This window comes from Nannobrachium achirus (genome assembly GCF_963921795.1).
Source record: "Nannobrachium achirus genome assembly, chromosome: 4".
Classification (NCBI taxonomy): Eukaryota; Metazoa; Chordata; class Actinopteri; order Myctophiformes; family Myctophidae; genus Nannobrachium; species Nannobrachium achirus.
In genome coordinates this window covers 22,314,132-22,333,172 of record NC_137813.1, presented here as the reverse complement: position 1 = coordinate 22,333,172, position 19,041 = coordinate 22,314,132, and the positions used below count along the sequence as shown (strand labels likewise).

The window sequence follows — 19,041 nt, the reverse complement described above, 5'->3', positions numbered from 1 at the left end:
GTGACATCAGTTCCTCCCTGTCTGTCTGTCTTTTTAGCAGCGGCTGAAGGAGAGAGCTGGGAGTCATGAGAGGATTCACAGCTCTAACCCACCACGTCTCCGTGAGTCTTGTGTGTTTCACCATGTTATTTCAGCTCATGTACGACCGCTTTCCATCTCCACTGTGTGGCTGCTTGACGGCACGGTGTCCTTCTGAAAACCCCCACTACACTACAATCTGCCGGCCAGCAGGCTAGCTTGTAGCTAAGCTAGTTAGCTTCTTGCCAGTGTGTGGATTTGTCTGTGATAGAGTTCAACTTGAAGCTTTCTGTGGCACATAAAGTCAGAATTGACCACCCGAGGTGACATTCTGGTCGCATACATATGAGGCCCCTTCTGTCATTGTGTCATTTGAAACTGTGTGTTGAGTTTGTAGCTCAACTGGATCCTGAAGGTCATTTCAGAACCTATTTACTAATACACTGGATATTGTATGCCTAGGATATTATAAGTGACATGGCTTGATACAACCCTGTTTTACAAATGTATGTAGACCACCACAATATATTTTATTATGTTCTCTTGTCAGTTGGAAATTCACTATTTAGTCACAACTACTGTCATGTTATTTGAGCTTTTGCCACATCAAAATATTTAAATTATGGAATGATGACAAGTGTCTTTTGGCTTGCATTGGCAGATGCATAATGTAGTTATTGAGTGATCTTGTTGAAACGGTGCTATACATGTTGTTAGTCTGGTAGGTAGTGTTGTGCTGGTTCATTTCAGGGCATGACCGGGTCATTGGCACAATGGCACATGATCAACAGCCAGGAGAAAACGTCCCTGTATAACTAATAACTGTTCAACTGTTTGATATGAGACTTTGTAGAGGTCATTATTCAGGTCAGCCTCAAATTGTGTTTAAATTGTACTGAAGCCTACAAGGGCAGTTGTTTTTATTAATCCCCCACCCCCTTTCTTCCCTTTCTCTTATACTCCTTGGGTAAAACCTAAGGAGTTGAGATTTGCATTTACTGATATATCATTGACTCTTGTGGCGTATGCTTTGAGCCCCTAGATTAAACTGCTTTGCTTTTACAACAACCACTAACTGTCAGAAACAAATGTACTCACAAGACGCACTGTACTCACCTCTGCGGAGCAATCTAAAACACCAGTTCTCAATGTGGGGTCCTTGCTTGGATTCCAGGGGGTCCCCAGCTGAATGACTCGTAGTTAGGAATAGAGCGTTTGATGATTTCAACTCTGTGGGCATGGTCACACCGCACTTTTATTCCACCTATGAGGCCGTGTTCTGCCAATGCATTTCAATGGTAATGTAGTGTTGTTGTTTATTTCTTTTGCAGAAATCCGCAAATGGCAGCAAACCGCCCATTCCCATTGAAATGCATGGGCAGATTCCGCCCTCATAGGTCTAGAATAAAAGTGCTGTGTGACCGTGCCCTAAGAGTGTACAAATGGAATGGAAGTTACACGTGAGGACTGTACAGTGTAGGATGGGGTCCCAAAGATACAAATTGCATCAAAGGGGGGTCAGTAGCCTAATGCTTATCAAAATGAGGGTACTTTTTAAAGGTTGAGAATAGGGTTGTTCGATATGGCCAAAAAATAAAATCTCGATTATTTTCTCTGAAATCCCGATTTTCGATTTCGATTTCGATTTTTTGTTAAAAGAATAATACATTGTTTCAACTATTTTGTTTTCATTTAAAAAATGCAAGGAAATGATTTTTTTTTTTCATTGTTTCATTTTTTTTTTTTTTTTATATAGCCAAATAGCAAAATGCAATAAAACAATAAGGGTATTAATAATAATAACTTTAGTTGTGCAACAATCACATACAACTTAGCGTCCTTAGTGTTTCTTTATCAATAGTGAGTGACAAAACAGCCAAAACAAGCCAGCTCTTGGAGGCTGGTGAGGCATTTTGGTAGGCATTTCGCCTACCAAAATGTAATTCCTGGCTACGCCCCTGCCCTGCACCACTCATGCACGGAGATGTTGACTGATTGTAAACGGAGGCGAAGCGCTTCGCTTCCCGACGCAAAATTAACACAGTGACAGGGACAGTAGGACTAGGAGTAGACTACAGTCAGTAGGTGGGTAACACAGAATTAATAAGCTTCTTTCAAACTACAACAAGTAAGTAAGTTTACCAGCTCAGCAGCGTTTTGTTCTGTTTGCTGCTTGAACCATCGCGAGTGAGCGGTGGTGAACTCTGCTCAGTCTGACGTGCGCTAAACGCGCATCAAAGAAATTACACATCAGATAGAAAGTAGTATTAATTTGGTGTCGGACCTTGTCGTCCTGCTTTAGGAGGACGGGGCTGTGTACTTTTTGCGCGTGCAAGGCTCCAATGAGTAAGAATTTCCCTAATTTAAGTGAAAATCGATTTTACGATTTCCATTTTTTTAAATCTTCCAAAGGAAAAAAACCGGGTTACGATTAAAAATCGATTAATCGAACAACCCTAGTTGAGAATCACGTTCATTAACCTTGTGATAAGAGTTACAAACTTGCAAAAGAATGTGGAGAGGGGTGTATGTGTAGTGTGTACACTACATTTACTTCTGTAAGTGATTGATGATGTTTGTTTATCACGTGCATTTGTACTTTATAACAATTTGTGTAACTAAATGAATCAAAATACCCTTTGAGACATCACAACGTGTGTCCATTACCTATCCACAGCTTAATAGCCCTCAGAGGAGAAATAAACCGAAGTTATTTGATGTTGTCATTTCCACAGAAACGATGCTATGCTGCTGCGGCCAGGAGGAGCAATCCTCTAACTGAACCATTTGAGACACCACAGCCTGGCCGCAAGACGGCCCCCCCTGCCCCTCTCCCTCCCCAGAATATTCAGGTAGGTGCTGATTCTGTTACCACAAACTACTGGCCTGAATTGTGTGCGCATCTTCAAAAAGAATTGACGGTGTACTCCCTACCGGTTTGTAAATTATACCTCATCCAGCAGAAAGTGTTTAACATTTTATGATGTGATGGTGATACCTGGATTTCCTATTGGATGTATTTACCGATCAATCAAATACTTTTTGAAGACTCCACTCATACGGCCAACAATCATCTCTCGTTGGGTAAAACACTCCCCAGTATCAACTATCAAGACCAGAACATCTTTCTTCCACAAATTCACAAAAAGAAATCTGCATCCTAAACGCTTCACCGGTCTTATAAACAGTGGTGTAATGGTGATTTTTATTTGTTTTATTTATTTTATGGCGGTACAGTATTTAAATTTTAAGTTCTAGCGTGCACGTTAGAGGGTAGCACAGGTCCAAAAGATGTAACCCGCCCCGAAACGGAAACAAGGGTATTTGGACAGGACCAAATTTCCCTGAGAAACATCCTGATTTACTAGCCTCGCCTTGAAACGACACTGAGAGTGATTGGATCCGGTCTGAAATGGGGCCGATTAAAATTGGATCCGATCCTATTTCCACTAATACTTTGAGATTGGTCGTCTTCTCGTTGTCTCAAGAGCGCTGCCGCTGAGCGCACCTCCCCCACCTCTCCGATACAACAGCTACAGCAGAGGCTTGCAAGGTTTTAATTGTTTTGGCAATACATTTGTGCTGAATGAATGCCGCTTCAACTGGGATCACATTTATGAAAAGGTTCAACTCTGTGAAAAAGTCATACACCACAAAACATAGGTGTCTCCTAAATCTCCTAATAAATAAATATAAATCCATCTAAATGCTGATGAAGGCTGAACAGCTGAAACGCATCTGTTAGTTTCCTGGTGCGGCTAAAGAATCTTTTTGAAAGGACCTTAATTACAGTGTGCTAGCTTCATTCTCTTCACATTGATTATATTCCATGGCTGTGCACCCAAAGACTTTTGATATTGGGAGTGTTGCAGGCATTCAGGTATCCTGTATGTCTCTAAATGCCATCCTGACCTTTTCCTCCGCAGAACCCATTGATTCTTTACCCAGTTGTTTGCCTCTCAGTTTGACATGTTTCCTTTTATTTCCACAGGTGTCCAGGCTTCCAAATGGTCTAGTAATTGCATCGTTGGAGAATTACTCCCCGTTATGCCACGTTGGTGTGTTTGTGAAAGCCGGCAGTCGATACGAGACTGTGGAACATCCGGGGGTCTCTCATGTGCTGCGGTTGGCATCCAGCCTGGTAATACACACTGGATACCTCACTGTGTGATGCAGCCAGGGAGAGCAGTGACTCACTACTCTCCTAGCTATGTTTTTGTGAATGAGTTCTGTTAACTAGACGGCTACTGTTCCTGGGGGGGGAAAGTGTGGACTTACATCTGACACTGGGGGCCCTTTTTTTGTCCATGCTATACCCCTTATCCCTAAACCCTTTGCTATGTTTTTACTATTTTGAAAAACATTTTAAAATAGTTCAAATAGCTATAAGCTCACAATGTGTCGATTTAGATAGGAAATTAGAAGTAATTATTTTTTTCATATAGTAAAAAAATAAAATCACCTTCTTTTTTATGTTAAAGGACATCTTCGTTTTTGTTTTTTACAACAAGGGTTCATATTTTAGATTGTCATTAGAGTTGTTAAGAGAAGACTGTAAACAAGAATAGATGAATGTTAAAATGTATCTATCGTTTTAGTGATTTTAACAAATTTGATTTGCATGCATCTTTCATGGGAAGATGTGACTTTTGGTGGGTGGTGTAAATAGTAAGAGAAATTGCCGGCTTTTTGTGTCTAAAAAGACATATTTAGCCACTGGGGGCGTACGCATGCCCCCATCAACTGAAATCAAAATACTAAAATCTCTAAAACAATACAAAGCAGTAAATGAATACATTTTAACACTCATCTTTTCTTTTCTCTAATTACAACCTATAATATGAACCCTTGTTGTACAAAAACAAAGTTGTCCTTTAAATATTACAGGATTTTAGGTGAAAGTATGACAGAACTAGAGGGTGCCAAAGAATAAAAACGGAATGAAAAATGAATAGTAGCAATAAGACAACAGGGCTCTCAAGAGATCTTGCCCACTAATTAGATGTGGTGGGGCTCTTAGTTATTGCATGCTGTAACAATGTTGCTATGACCGACAAACCATAACAGAATATGTTTTGTGTGTCCTCTGCAAGTCTTGGTATTTGAAGACCAAGGCTGGGAACATATTTGACACAGTGGTGTGATGTTGTATAGCCTTGGACGAGCACTGGATTCTCAAAAAACATCTCTCACTCCCAAACCTCCCTCCACACAGGCCAGTGTGCTGTTTAGGGATGGGGCGATACGCGATATTATCGTTTATCGTGATAAAAAACACTCACAATAATCGTATCGGGGAGATTTAATTTATCGTGATATCGTCATGCACTGGCATCAATTCACCTTTTTATTTGCCGAGCTGCAGATCCGGTACCACTTAAACCCTCTAGAATTGGTAAAAGGTACACTTATAATATATGTACTTGATACAGTCTTCTTCTTTTCACTCTCTATCAAATGTCTTTGCCAAAAAATAGCCGATCGACAAGCTCAGTGCGACGCGTTGTTGTGAGCTTGTAGATCAGCAATTTTTTGGCAAATTTTCCGCCCCAGCATAATGGATTTTGATTATCGCGATAATATCGTAAATCGCGATTTATATGGTCACACTAATCTTGATATGGAATTTTCATATCGTCCCATCTCTAGTGCTGTTGTGTGAATATTGTTAAGTAATGGTGGTTGTTGTTGTTGTTGTTGTCTGCAGACTACGAAGGGTGCTTCAGCTTTTAGGATCTGTCGTGGCGTGGAGTCAGTGGGGGGCAGCTTGAGGTTAGTGTTATGTTTGTTTATGTTTATTAAAGGATCCCCATTAGACGCACATGAAATGGCATCTAGCCTTCCTGCGATCCTGAACACTTCTAGGAGCAATTAAAGAAAGAAACATTAAATTATAGAAACGATGGAAAAAAAGAAGAACAATTTACATGAATAAATTAAAATATGTTCAGGCAAATTATACTGTACACTACATCAATGTCAATTGCTTCGCAAGATAGCTCTTGGTGTACTCTCCAAATCTCTCTCTCTCTCTCTCTCTCTCTCTCTCTCTCTCTCTTTCTCTCTCTCACACACACACACACACACACACACACACACACACACACACACACACACACATGAACACAACTCACTCATGTCCCCACTTAACCTGCTATTAATAAACAGAAGACTCATGACTTTCTCATAGCCCAGCCCACTTTTAACCCCCATGGTATCCTGTGTTTCCATGCAGTGTGACGTCAACGAGGGAGACCATAGTGTACTCGGTGGAGTGCTTGAGAGACGATCTGTGAGTACCGTCATATACGACAGACCAGGGATCCTCAAATGGCTTAACCTGAGGACCACATTAGGGAAATGGCAAGGGGCTGGGGGCCAGTTGATAATGGTTGGCAATTTGGCATGAGATGGTAAAAACGGCTAAATCATCTGTCCAATTGGGGTTAAAGTGATGGTTCTTGGCATCAAATCTTTTGGTTCTTGCTGCTGCAAATGTGAGTCTGGTGACTTGGGGTTCTGCTGAATGATATTATGAATGCAATACTTGATATTATTCATGTAATAGTAAAGTTAATTCCGTGTCATTGAACTAATATATTGTAATGCAACATACTGTAATTAAAGATAAAGAAATACGTGAACATGTATTTTATTATCCTATATGAAGAATATTAATTGTATTTTTGTAACTGGTAGTTTATATATTTACATTTAACACAGAAAAACTTTATAAATATTTCTTTGCATTTTAAAACACTTTCCCGTGGATGCAATATCCTGTGGACCACTGGTTGAGATACAGTGCTGTATAGACCTGAGTTTAGGCTTGATTAGAAATACTGAGCTCGATAAGAAATACTTTCTCTCTGCTGATGATGAACACTTTTGGAATAGCCAGGGAAAGTGACAGTACCCTAAATTGCTTAAAATAAATGAGGTTGTATTTCACTGGCGTTGCAGTGATGTATGTGTCACTTTGGACCATTGCCAAAGTTCCTCATAGATTACTGATAAGAATCAAGGGTAGAAACCACTGCCTCCATCTGCAGAAATCCCTCTCACATTTAACCACTTAACTCATTGAGTGCCAATCCCGAACTAGTTCGGCTTTATTAGCGTATCGTAGAGTGCCGATCCCGAACAAGTTCGGCTTTTAAAAAAAAAAAAAAAAAATTTTTGAATTTTTTTTTTTTTTTTTTGGACCAAATCTGGTGAACATGATTTCAATCGCGATTTTGCATGTTCCACCCCCATACAACCCCATCTAACATACAGGGCAGCCATTTTTGTTTACATTACATGTAAAACATAATGGCGATTATCTCAAGAATGCCTGAACGGATTTCCAATCGGATTTTTTTGTTTGAAAGCTGTGAACAAACTGCACAAATCCACTCCAATGCAATCCAGGATTGCATTGGATTTTTTAGAGCTCATTCTTCTCTGTTTTTTTCCCATGCATGAGGTGTGCAAGGTTTAATCATGGCTAAGTTGACGAAAATAAGGCTTCTAAAATGCTTGGTAGCCAATAGCTAACTTCAAGCTAACTTCATCCTCTTCCTGTACATGCACAAAGGAAAGTGTTCAGGCAAGTAGGGCTTGGGCTTGGGCTCCAGGGCTTGGGCATGCATTACCAGCATATCTCTATTATTCTCTGGTCACTGGGCGCCCTCTAGTGGTGATAGGCTGGCACTCAATGAGTTAAGCACTATTTTATGCTATATATTCTTTTTAAATCGCAGATCTACAAGCTCACTTGTCGCAGTGTGTTTATGTTTGCAAATAAATACGAATTGGATTAAATAAACAAACACTGAAATTAATCTACAGGCTCGCAATGTACTGCGATTGCTGTTTGTTTAATGAAAATAATATTTTTTCCAATAATGACATGCCCAAAATAGGGATGGTAGTTTGAAAGCGATTAATCATATGGAGCATTGTGCCTTTGGCAAATAAATGATTTTGCTTATGTTGAATGGTTTCACACAATGATCCACAGTGCTTTACTTGCAGTTGTGGAATGTCTTCTGTAGGCATGTAATCTGAATTTATTTAAATGTAAGCACAGGCACTATACTACACTTAGATCAATTGAAAAATAGTGACTTGGTTTTAGAAAGATAAAGAATCAGAATTATATACTGTGTATAGGGATGTCACAATCGCAATTATTTTAGGTCATCGTAATTATTTTGCATAATCGTCATAATTGTTTTATGTTGAGAAATGTTAATATAGGCTACAGTAGTTTCAAACACTTTCAAGAAGTAGTGGAAATGGCAGATCTACAATCTCACGCGATACGTTGTGAGCTTGTAGATCGGCTATTATCAGTTGTCAAATATATCTGTAAATTCTTTGTATATTTAAGTTATGTATCATAATTGCCAGGTGCAACTTCAAGGCCTACACGCCAAACATAAATGTAATTGTTAACGACATAAACACAATTTAAATCGTTAATCGCAATTATTTGAGTGACAATTACTCGTCATGTAAAATGTCATAATCGTGACAGCCCTAACTGTGTTTATAGATAACAACAATAATAGGACTTGGAGAACAATATACAATAAGTGTATACAGCAATTATTTGTTAAACTTGTCTTTTTAATTATGCATAGTTAATGCAAAGAAAATGAAACAAAAATGCAAACATTCTCCTGGAAAGTCAGAACATCAAAATGAAAAGTGCTGAGTGAAGTGTGTGTTGAGTACATTTCAGGCATGGCGCATCATAACTGTGTGTGTTTGTGTGTGTGTGTGTGTGTGTGTGTGTGTGTCTCTCTCTCCACCCTCCAGACATACAGTGGCAGAGTTCTTGGTCAATGTGACCACAGCTCAGGAGTTCCGACCATGGGAGGTGAAAGACCTGACCCCCAGGGTGAAGCTAGACAAAGCCCTGGCTCAGCAGTATCCACAGATAGGTCAGCTCCTATAATAAATATATATAATATGATATAGGCCCCACGCCTTGGGGACTTATTTGTCACAGTACATTTGCACATGAAATTTATTCTCTGCATTTTACCCATCCTATAACAATTAGGAACAGTGAGCAGCCATATGTGGCGCTCGGGGAGCAATTAGGGGTTAAGGGTCTTGCTCAGGGACACATCGACAAATAGCTGCCTGGCCGGGAATCGTACCTGCGACAACCAGGAGCTCTGGCTCCCCAGGCAGGCTCCCTAACCACTCAGCTACGGCCACGCTCATAGCACATCTGTACAAGAATTTTCCTCATTGAAATGCAGTTCATCTAAACTTTAGATCAGGGGTCTTCAATAGGGGGTCCCCAGAGTTACTACAGGGGGTCCTCCATATCTTTGAGTGATAGAAACTTTTCTCTTTTTTTATATTAACCACTCGAACCCTAGCGTCCATATTCTGAGAACTTTAGCCAAAAATAGCAGATCTACAAGCTCGCAGCGCAAAGGCATTGTGAGCTTGTAGATCGGCTATTTTCGGCAAAGAGCTTTGGTGTAGAGGGGAAAAAGAGCAGACTAAGTACAAAGTGAAAGGTATATCAAAAGTATTTACGGTTCAAACGGTTGTAAGCAGGATTGGATTTGTGTATTCAGACTTTGCCGATAGCCAATCTCCAATAGCTGATCTACAGTATGTAAATGTGCCATTTGGTATTTTTAGCAAGTTACAATTAAGTACAAGTCAGTCTTCTGTGTCTGAGTGTCCATCTTTAGAAATTAGATTTGAAGTGCATTACAACCCAACTAGGAATGTGTTTCAGATCTGATATTCAGAAATCAGTCTCCATGTTTTTTTGCTGTCCAGACTTGATAAATCCAATCTGGATAAGCTAAAAACTTGATTTGGGCTGCCTGTCTGAACATAGCCTTATTGACTTCAGTCTGGGATGTGGTTTGCTTATCTGTCTCTTGCAGGAGTGATTGAGAAGTTGCATGAAGCAGCATACAAGAATGCCCTGTCCAATTCCCTGTACTGCCCCGACTACATGGTCGGCCATGTTACCCCTGAACAGGTATGTGTGTGCGCTGTACCATCAACTAAGAAAGTAGTTCAGTACTCTGGTCCTGGAGCTTTATTTCTCAGACATTCTCTGCCTTCTGAGAACTGAGGCAATAAGCAAGTGACTCACAGTCTCATCGTTTTAAATTTGTATCAAAACAAGTTATTTCAGACCAATTTAAGGCCTTTCACAGTTTCAGGACCTTTATTTTGCTTCGTTGCAGTGCAACCTTGTGTTTGTGACCAAATAGGTTTTACACACCGTGCCTCCTCTTTATCGTCCCCTCCCTGTAGCTGCTGTCCTTTGTTGAGAACAATTTCACCACTGGCAGAATGGCTCTTGTAGGACTAGGTGAGTGTTGGCTAGTGCTATTGCCTAAAGTGTAGTCTCACGTAGCTAGACGATAGGAGCGCTCCGCCTCCGCCTATCAAAATGTCTGGTGACACCTAATGTATGGGCTAAGACTCAGTTAAACAATTCAGAGATTTAAAAAAATAACTGCATTGCTGGACCAATGCAAAGACTTTACGGCGGTCCCACATATTGGACTGGTGTTGATTTGTTTTCAACGGCTGTAGGTTTATCAGCAGTCGAGGTTTATCAGCAGTCGAGGTTGCCCCCATATGAAATTTTGATGTCCACAGACGTTTCGGTAGGCAGAGATCTCTAATTGTCTGGCTTGTGGCTACGCGAGACTACCTAAAGACATACCAACCCATGCTCTGCTGTTGTCTTTCTGAAGAATATCCCTCTTATGATGCTGTCTTGGTAATGACTGGTTGACTGAATTAAAAATAGTATATCATTTTTGATTGTTTACTGTAAATGAATGCATCTGTGCATACCTGTGCCTGCCTGTTTACTTGGCTTTGTCAAAGTCATTTGACTACTTCCCAAAGATGCATATACTAGATGTCGGTATGTGGACAAAAGGTCATGGGTTGTACTAAATCATGATATAGGAGTTGATTTACTTGATCTCAGTCCCTCTGTGTATATGTGAAAGGCAGTACATGTCTGACACATTTTTATCTGTTGTATGGGACCCTATAACACTTGTAATTACATAAAGATTATATTCCACATCTAGGCTGTTCATAGGTTAATGTTACTATTCTCTTATCTCTCTGTCCAGGAGTGAAGCACTCAGTTCTGAGGCAGTTAGGCGAGGGGCTCCTGAGTTCCCGCAGTGGGCCTGGAGCACCTGGGGCCAAAGCTGTGTACCGTGGAGGTAAAAATCCTCATGTAGCATGCGTCTCAACCTTTTTAATAAAGTGATAAACAGTAAAGTAGGCTACAATTGGGCACACTGCACGCTTGCTTGTAACACGCTGGTTTAGGTTGTTTTCACGGTACATTTTGTGCGCAGGTGAGCTGCGGGTGCAGAACAACGATGGCCTGGTACATGCGCTGATCGCCTGTGAAGGTGCTGTGGCGGGTTCCGCGGAGGCTAATGCCTTCAGTGTGCTGCAGAGGATCCTGGGAGCTGGCCCACATGTAAAGAGAGGAGCCAACAACATCAGCAAATTGAGCCAAGGCATCGCCAAAGCCACCCCACACCCCTTTGATGTGAGCTTTCTCCTTCGTGTTTGTCTCTTGGTCTTGTTGCAGATCATTATGTTCTAGACCAGTGGTTCTTAAGCTTTTTTGAACTCTGGACCACTAGCATATTTTAAACCATCACTCAAGGACCAATCCACTCTACCTCCCCAAAACAACATACAGTATAGACAGTATTTAGTATATAAGAACGCATAACACAGTAATTTATACGTTATTTATACATTTATAAACAAAAAGTAACATCACAGCACACCTAAAATAGCCAATCTACAATCTCACAACATGTAGCAGCATGACGCATTGTGAGCTTTTATATTGGCTATTTTGTGTAAATATATGATTTTTACATTTTAAAACATTTTCCCCATGAACCACCTGTAACGCTGTCTATAAACTAAAGTGAATCTCATGGAAAATGAGAATTGAATCCTAGTTGAAAATCTATGCATTTACAGTAAATGCATAAATATATAAATGCATTTTGCTATTTTCATTTTGTGCAATGGGATGGAGACTGTCACCACACTAGTTAACATCACCACTAAAGCTGCCAACTGTGTTGTGCAGCCACGCCCATTCAACACCACATTTTAATTTGCGCAGCTTCATTCTCGAACTGCACACTGTCACATAATTACTTACTATCGATGTCTAAACATCATAGAGGGATGCCATGCCATTATTAGACTGTTGTTTCAAACAGAATACACATGTTAATTTTTTTCCTTTTTTTGTATTACTATTTCAGGCCTCAGCCTTCCATAGCACATATTCTGACTCTGGGCTCTTTGGAGTGTACACCATTGCACAAGCTGACTCTGCAGGAGAGGTGAGTGCCAGCTTTTAAATTACACTACTAAGATGAATGAAGATGCAGCAAAATGCCCATTAGTGTTGATTTTGTGTTTCACTTAACTCACGATGGCCGTCCATCTCTGTATAGGTGATCAAAGCAGCCATTGCCCAGGTGACGAGTTTGGCTGAGGGAAACGTCACAGAGGCTGACATCACCAGAGCAAAGTGAGTGCCACTGGTTGATTAGAAATGGGTTTCCAGCAGACATCCGAGTGTTTCTATTATTGTGTGTGTATTGTTGCTTGAACTTAACTTTTTTTTTAATCTGAAATGTGTTTTTCTCAGTTGTATGGTACTGTAGATAGCAATAGCACATCTCAATGAATGTCACCCGTTGGATGTAGGGACTAGTCCTGTTGATAGAGTTATGATGCTCTTTGGGATCTGTGATTACATGGTTCATGGTATCAAGCATGCTTCACTGCTACATGAACACTGATGATGGGGTTCAGCACTGGAACTACACAGTGGTTGGAAATATTGGTCGCCCCGTGGCAAGTGATACTTCTGCACTCTGTGTTCTTATTGTCATTTCTGAAATTGACCATATCAACTGTAAATTGGTTTGGTCAATAAATTATGGAATATTGAAGATTATATGAATAATCTTTGGGAGTGTCATATCTCTTCTCTCTCAGTGGCTCTGGTAGGGAGTAGGTACTATGCTGTTTTTTTGCTTTTGACCTCTGACTTGTGTTGTCTTTGATGTGTAGGAACCAGGTGAATTCAGAGTACTTGATGTCCATCGAGACCTCTGAGGGCCTAATTGAGGAGCTTGGAGCCCAAGCCTTGGCCACTGGAGCCTATCAGTCACCCGATATCATTGTCCAAAGTATAGACGCTGTCACCCACGCTGATGTGGTCAATGTGAGTATTTCACCCTCACTGATGCCATGGGTTTGTGGTGTCCTGATCACATCCCTGTTTAGAGATGAACAAAGGGTCAACATTTCCATTTTTAACCACACTAATCTTGTCATCCATAACTTATGTCATTATAGGCAAAGATTTGGCAGAAATAACAGATGCAACACCACCATAAAACAAAAGTATATCGTCACTGTCGGGCAGAAACCTTGTATGTTTTTTTTTTTTCAAAATTAAAGTGCAACTTCATCATACAAGAGTGTTGCACCAAAGTAAAAATATCACATAGCGCATCGGCTATTTTCACTACTTTATTATATGTTGGACATAGAAGGTTTCCACCCAACAAGACGATATACTAACAGGCCATATGGCTTTAGTGGTGTTAAGTGACCTCTTTTTCCCCCCTCTTGTTCCAGGCTGCGAAAAAATTTGTGGACAGCAAGAAAAGCATGGCAGCTTGTGGACACCTTATCAGCACACCATTTGTGGATGAAGTATGAAAATAGAATCCAGGAACAGCAAGTTAGTTCATGTTTTAACTAGGGCAGGTTATGCCCCGCTGCTTACAGAGGTAAAAGGAAAGGGGACCTCACTCAGACCCATGGAGTCCGCCTGCAAATGTTAATCCACTTTGTTGTCACCAATGATTTATAGTATGTCCTGCAATAATGAAAACAGACTTTGAGCTGGAGTTTTTCTTTTTGTTGTTGTCCATTTCACTGTATATCTAATGTAAATTCATTAAACGGTCTATCTGCGGTAAATTATGTCTGGTCTTCTCAATTAGTATATAGGATTAGGAATGAATTTGCTTTGAATTAAGCTTTAAATAACGTTATTTCCATTCATTACCAGAAGATGGAGACAGAGTGCAGACAAATGCTGTAAGTGTATGTATGGCATTGGGCAGGGTTTTTATCAGGGAAAGGGGTTTATGATGACCCGTTGGTTCCTCCTGCAGGTTACCCGAATGTGTCCTGTGTACAGGCTGTATAGTAGTACATCAGATCATTCATTTTCAGGCACATGTGATAATAAATAGAGGACAAAATGTGATGCTTCTGTGGAGCAGGGAACCACAACAATCAAGTGACAACACTTTTTTTGTAGCACACCAGACATAACTAGTGATTAGTGATGTCTGGTGTGCTACAAAGAAGAATAACAATGCATAATGGCTGAGCATAACGTTATTAAAATATGCATCCTTTTAAGTTTGGATAACTAGATTCCAAGGCATCCAAGCCCTATTTCATTCTATTCCAAAATTGCAGATCTACACAACCTCTCAAGGCATCTTGCCCACAGCACAGTAGATCTGCTATTTTCATAGAAATGATGACCAAAACAGGGACGCCAGGTTTAGTAGCAGTGTGGTTGAACGATGGTGCATAGTCATAGTAGTGGATACAAAAGAAGAATGTGAGTGACGCTGACTCCTAAAGCACCTCGACCAGAACTCGACCCCCTCCTGACATGTTAGGAATATCGCGAGAGACGAGAAGTGATGCCCCCCGAACGTGAAAACAGGAGCGCTGTGTGTGTTGTGTCTGTGGGGGTGTTCGCTTCAATCGCCGCTCCGCTTCATGTCATTCGGAAGAAAGAAGAGGGGCTGATCTTAGAGGTGGCTGGTGGGCTATAACCATAACAATAACCTACCCGCCGCTCTACCCTTTTACAAATGCCCTTTCCTGCACAATAAAGCCTATTGACGCGAAATAGACTTCATTAAAGTAGCTCCTCCTCGGAGTCGGACCCTCTCTCTGCTCGGTGGTCTCTCTCTGCTAGCGGACTTCGGCACAGATGCTATTCCAGAGGAGGAGAAGGAGACGGGGGCATGAATAAGCAGCAGACGGGATAAGGAGGAGGAGGAGGATGATGGGTTCTCCTCAACGGTAGACCATCATTCATCACCCTGAACACGACGCGTCCGCTACGGACCCTCTCTCTGCGTCTCACGGCTCGCCGTCCGTCCGGCGGTGACATTATTTTGTTCTTGGGGGGGAAAAAATGCTAACGGAGTCCGGTGGCTCTGGGACGCAGGCAGGGGGCAGCCTCCGCTGCTGGGCCGCAGTTCGGCGATCCGAGTCCCAATTCGGGTCCTGTTAAGAGAGGGGGTAAAAAGCTAGCTAGCTGCCCTGCTAGCCGCAGTCACCCGATGCTGCTTCTGCTGCTGCCAAGCGGATCCAAACCCCAACACAAACGGCTGGAGGGGCGTTGGGCCCTTGGACGGGCTTCTTCTCGCTTTCATCGACGGAGGTGGACGATCGTGGCACCGGAGATGTGATGATGCCCTCTGCGCGTCCAGCGTTTTCTAGCTGAATGTGTCTCCTTGCTGCGACGTGTGGACCAAAATAATGCCAGAACCACCACAGCAGTGTCCTTTTGATGGGGGCGAGGTAGACTGATTGCAATCAGAGGATATCTGACTGAAGCTTCTCTTCCACCACCACCTTTTCTTTTTGACGGGTCTGGGGGGGTGGGGTGGGTCGCATCTGATCTGGGACCCCCAGGCCACATCCAGCACACCCTGCAACGCTATAAAGACCCCCAAACTGCAGCTTGGCGTGATGGATAAACTGACCATAATATCAGGATGCCTCTTTCTGGCAGCAGATATATTTGCAATAGCCAGCATTGCAAACCCAGATTGGATCAACACTGGTGAATCAGCAGGTAATTATCACCAGGCAATAAGTTGGTGTTGTTGGTCTTTTGCAGCATTCCTTGTCACTGTCTCTGACTCCCAAACACAAAATATTTACCCTGTTGTTTATAATATCTAATCTGCAGTAATACATATCCTACTTTTATTGCCACAGTTTTCCCAGTAGAGTATGGTTACATTACATTGAAGCGGCTGCACAGTGCACAGCAGTCAAGAGTTTTATGTTAATATCATAACACTTACCCATTTATTACCCATACCAAGGGTACAATTAAAACATGTTTAATCATCCCTGTACTACTGTAGCAAGAAGACATTTGCTTTTAAATGCGCCTCTTGTGGAGTGCGTACACTTCAGCTCAGGTGGTGGTGGTGATGATGATGGTAACGGTGACACTTTGGTAGCATCATCACCATGTGATCCGGGCCTGGCTTCACGTGAGAAACCGTAGACAGTGGAGCAGGTGTTATTGGATGTTGCCTCCGTACTGATCCACACGCACCAGTGTTGGCAGAGTTTGCGAGAGAAATGGGCAACCAAAAAGAAGCTACTATAACAGGCCACATGTCATGATGAGCACTTAAATCATATATACTGTTACTGTAGCCTACATCAAGTTCGTAGATCTAATATTTTCCAAAAAAAATCTTGACATAAAATGTGGAATATTTGGAAACCCCAACAACAACGCAAATCTGGTACAGGGCTCCCTGCTGGCACAAAACATTTTCAGATGGTGGTTATAGGGACGAATTAACTACACTTTACACTCTACACTTTAGAAAACCCGCAACTTATACACGCAACTTTACAGGAAAACAAACCTAAAGTCGCTCATAGTAAGCAGCAGACCAGACCAGGCAACATAGAGTCATCCCAACACGCACCCACCGGCAGTTGGTCCTTTATTTTTGGCGTCGATCCTTAAAACACATCCAGGCTGCCATGATAGACAGCTGGAGCCTTTGTCCCCCATGTAGGATGACAGCTTATAGTAAGTGGGTCATAGGGGGTTCATCCACCAGTGCACGGCCAGACTGTATTAGCTCCACCGAATAAGCACTGTGTACAACAGGGGTCTTCAACGTTTTCAGGCCAAGGACACCTTAGCTGAGAGAGATGAAGCAGGGACCCCCACTATATATCGTATAAAATTGTGTTGCTGCAGATGTTCATCGATTTCTTATACCGCTTAGACTTGTTTGACAGCACAGTATCATCTGTGTAATGTGTATCTTCAGACATTTAACCACTTGAACTGCAAACCTACTAGTCTGCTCTTCTTTTCCCTCTACACCAATCCTCTGTGCCAAAAAATAGCAGATCTACAAGCTCACAACGCCTCGCGCTGCGAGCTTGTAGATCTGCTATTTTTTGGCTAATGTTCCACTAGAATAGGGATGCAAGGGTTCCAGTGATTAATATAAAAACATGATCCTATCACACAAAGATTTGGTGGCCCCCCTGTAGTAACTCTGAGGACCCTCTAGGGGTCCCGGACCCCCTGTTGAAGACCTCTGGTGTACAAATGTAATAAGATTAGATAGATAGTAATAAGTAATAACATATTTGGCACACACATTCTTCTGAAATAAGTTATGTTTGATTGCGTACACATTTGTAGGTATTTATTTATTGATGTTTCAAAGCAGTTCTGCAGAACATCCCATGTCTCTTACTGTTTTCACATTGCCTCTCCACCTTCCCCAGCTGTCTTTGATGGCTGTGTGTGTGTGGGGTCCTTTGTTGTACAGGTTTACGGGATGGGTAGGTGACAGACTGTTCACACACACACACACACACACACACACACACACACACACACACACACACACACACAGGGACGTGCTGGCCATTGGGAAAAGTGGGACAACTCCCGAACGGCCGGTTCATTCCCGGCCGGTTCAGGCCGGCCATTAGGAAAAAATAAAATGTCTGCCTTCGTTCCATTTTGGGGGCTGTGCGGCCAACAAAGTAAATCGTCACTGTCGGGCAGAAACCTCGTATCTCCAAGTTTCAAATGTATACGTTTTTCGCAAAACAAAGCCCTGCTTCATCATACAAGGCCGTTTCACAAAAGTAGTGAAAACAGCAGTTCTACAAGCACACAACGCCTCGCGGTGCAAGGCGTTGTGTGCTTGTAGATCGGCTGTTTTCACTAGTTTAAATCATTTTTAAATGAAAAATACGAAACAAACGGTTTTGGACATAATAAGGTTTCCACCCGACAACGACGAAATATATAAAAAAAAATAGAAAAATTAGGGCCTCTCCAACTCTTTATTCCCAGGCTGAATCAGGGGCCCAGCACGTCCCTGCACACACACACACACACACACACACACACACACACACACACACACACACACACACACACACACACACAGGTTTTCTCCTCACTTTCAGAATATATGGGCAAGCAGCCACTGTTTTAGAATTTACAATAGTGGAAACATTGGTACTGTGAGAGCCTCTGTGATGATCCCTTGTGATGTGTTTTAGCAAAGCCGTTCCACTGCAGGGTTGTAGGTTAAAAGTCGTGCCGTGGCATGTTGTACATGCTATTAGATTAGGTTAGATTACATTAGATTGGATAGGATTAGATTAGAGTGGCTCGGTAGAAGCTAAATACAATAGAGAATTCTTTAAAACAACATGATTGCTTCCTCATTTCCGGATCGGAAGACGGATCATAAGCAGTTTGTGTCATAACATCGACAGTGGCATAAATTTGGCCAAATACATATCATTTTGGGCGTCCTTCACATGAAAAAGTTTGAGCACCACTGACATAGAAACATAGGTTTTTCAAAAAACCTTGAAATATTCAAAGACTTGCACAGATTTTCACAATATTTCAAAAAAGTGCGGCACTCGGTGCCGCGCTGTGAGCTTGTAAATCTGCTATTTTTCAATAGTTAAAGCACAAAATGATGCGTTCGCAGTCTAAATGGGTTAAACCCCCTCCCCATATGAAGAACATTCATGGGGGGCCCGCAGTGAATCCTTGTACCCAGGGCCCAGAATTTGGCGCGACGTCCCTGGGTGGTGGAACTTGAGTATGGCTGCTCT

At 41.8% G+C, this 19,041-nt stretch overlaps 2 protein-coding genes across 2 annotated transcripts in view; both read left to right on the top strand.

Annotated features, from left to right (window-relative positions):
• On the top strand, positions 1–14,058 carry uqcrc2a (ubiquinol-cytochrome c reductase core protein 2a). The gene is made up of 14 exons (XM_080723825.1): positions 1–101; positions 2,754–2,870; positions 4,010–4,159; positions 5,726–5,790; positions 6,254–6,310; positions 8,827–8,951; positions 9,927–10,024; positions 10,306–10,363; positions 11,148–11,243; positions 11,382–11,581; positions 12,324–12,404; positions 12,519–12,595; positions 13,144–13,297; positions 13,717–14,058. Exons 1-14 carry the CDS (start codon positions 66–68, stop codon positions 13,798–13,800), a joined length of 1,398 nt encoding a protein of 465 aa, XP_080579951.1. The 5' UTR covers positions 1–65; the 3' UTR covers positions 13,801–14,058.
• Positions 14,059–14,916: 858 nt separating this feature from the next.
• Positions 14,917–19,041, top strand: part of mosmoa (modulator of smoothened a) — a gene marked incomplete at its 3' end in the record, with an annotated part of 33,426 nt that continues 29,301 nt past the window's right edge. Inside the window, exon 1 of the mRNA XM_080724347.1 lies at positions 14,917–15,976. Coding sequence (XP_080580473.1) covers positions 15,871–15,976 — 106 coding nt within the window. The 5' untranslated portion in view covers positions 14,917–15,870. The remainder of the gene's footprint in view (positions 15,977–19,041) is intronic.

Coding starts and splice junctions, on each gene's coding strand:
- uqcrc2a (XM_080723825.1), top strand. CDS start 66: ATGAGAGGATTCACAGCTCTAACCCACCACGTCTCC. Junction 4,160..5,725: donor TGCGGTTGGCATCCAGCCTG/GTAATACACACT, acceptor TGTTGTCTGCAG/ACTACGAAGGGTGCTTCAGC. Junction 5,791..6,253: donor TCAGTGGGGGGCAGCTTGAG/GTTAGTGTTATG, acceptor GTTTCCATGCAG/TGTGACGTCAACGAGGGAGA.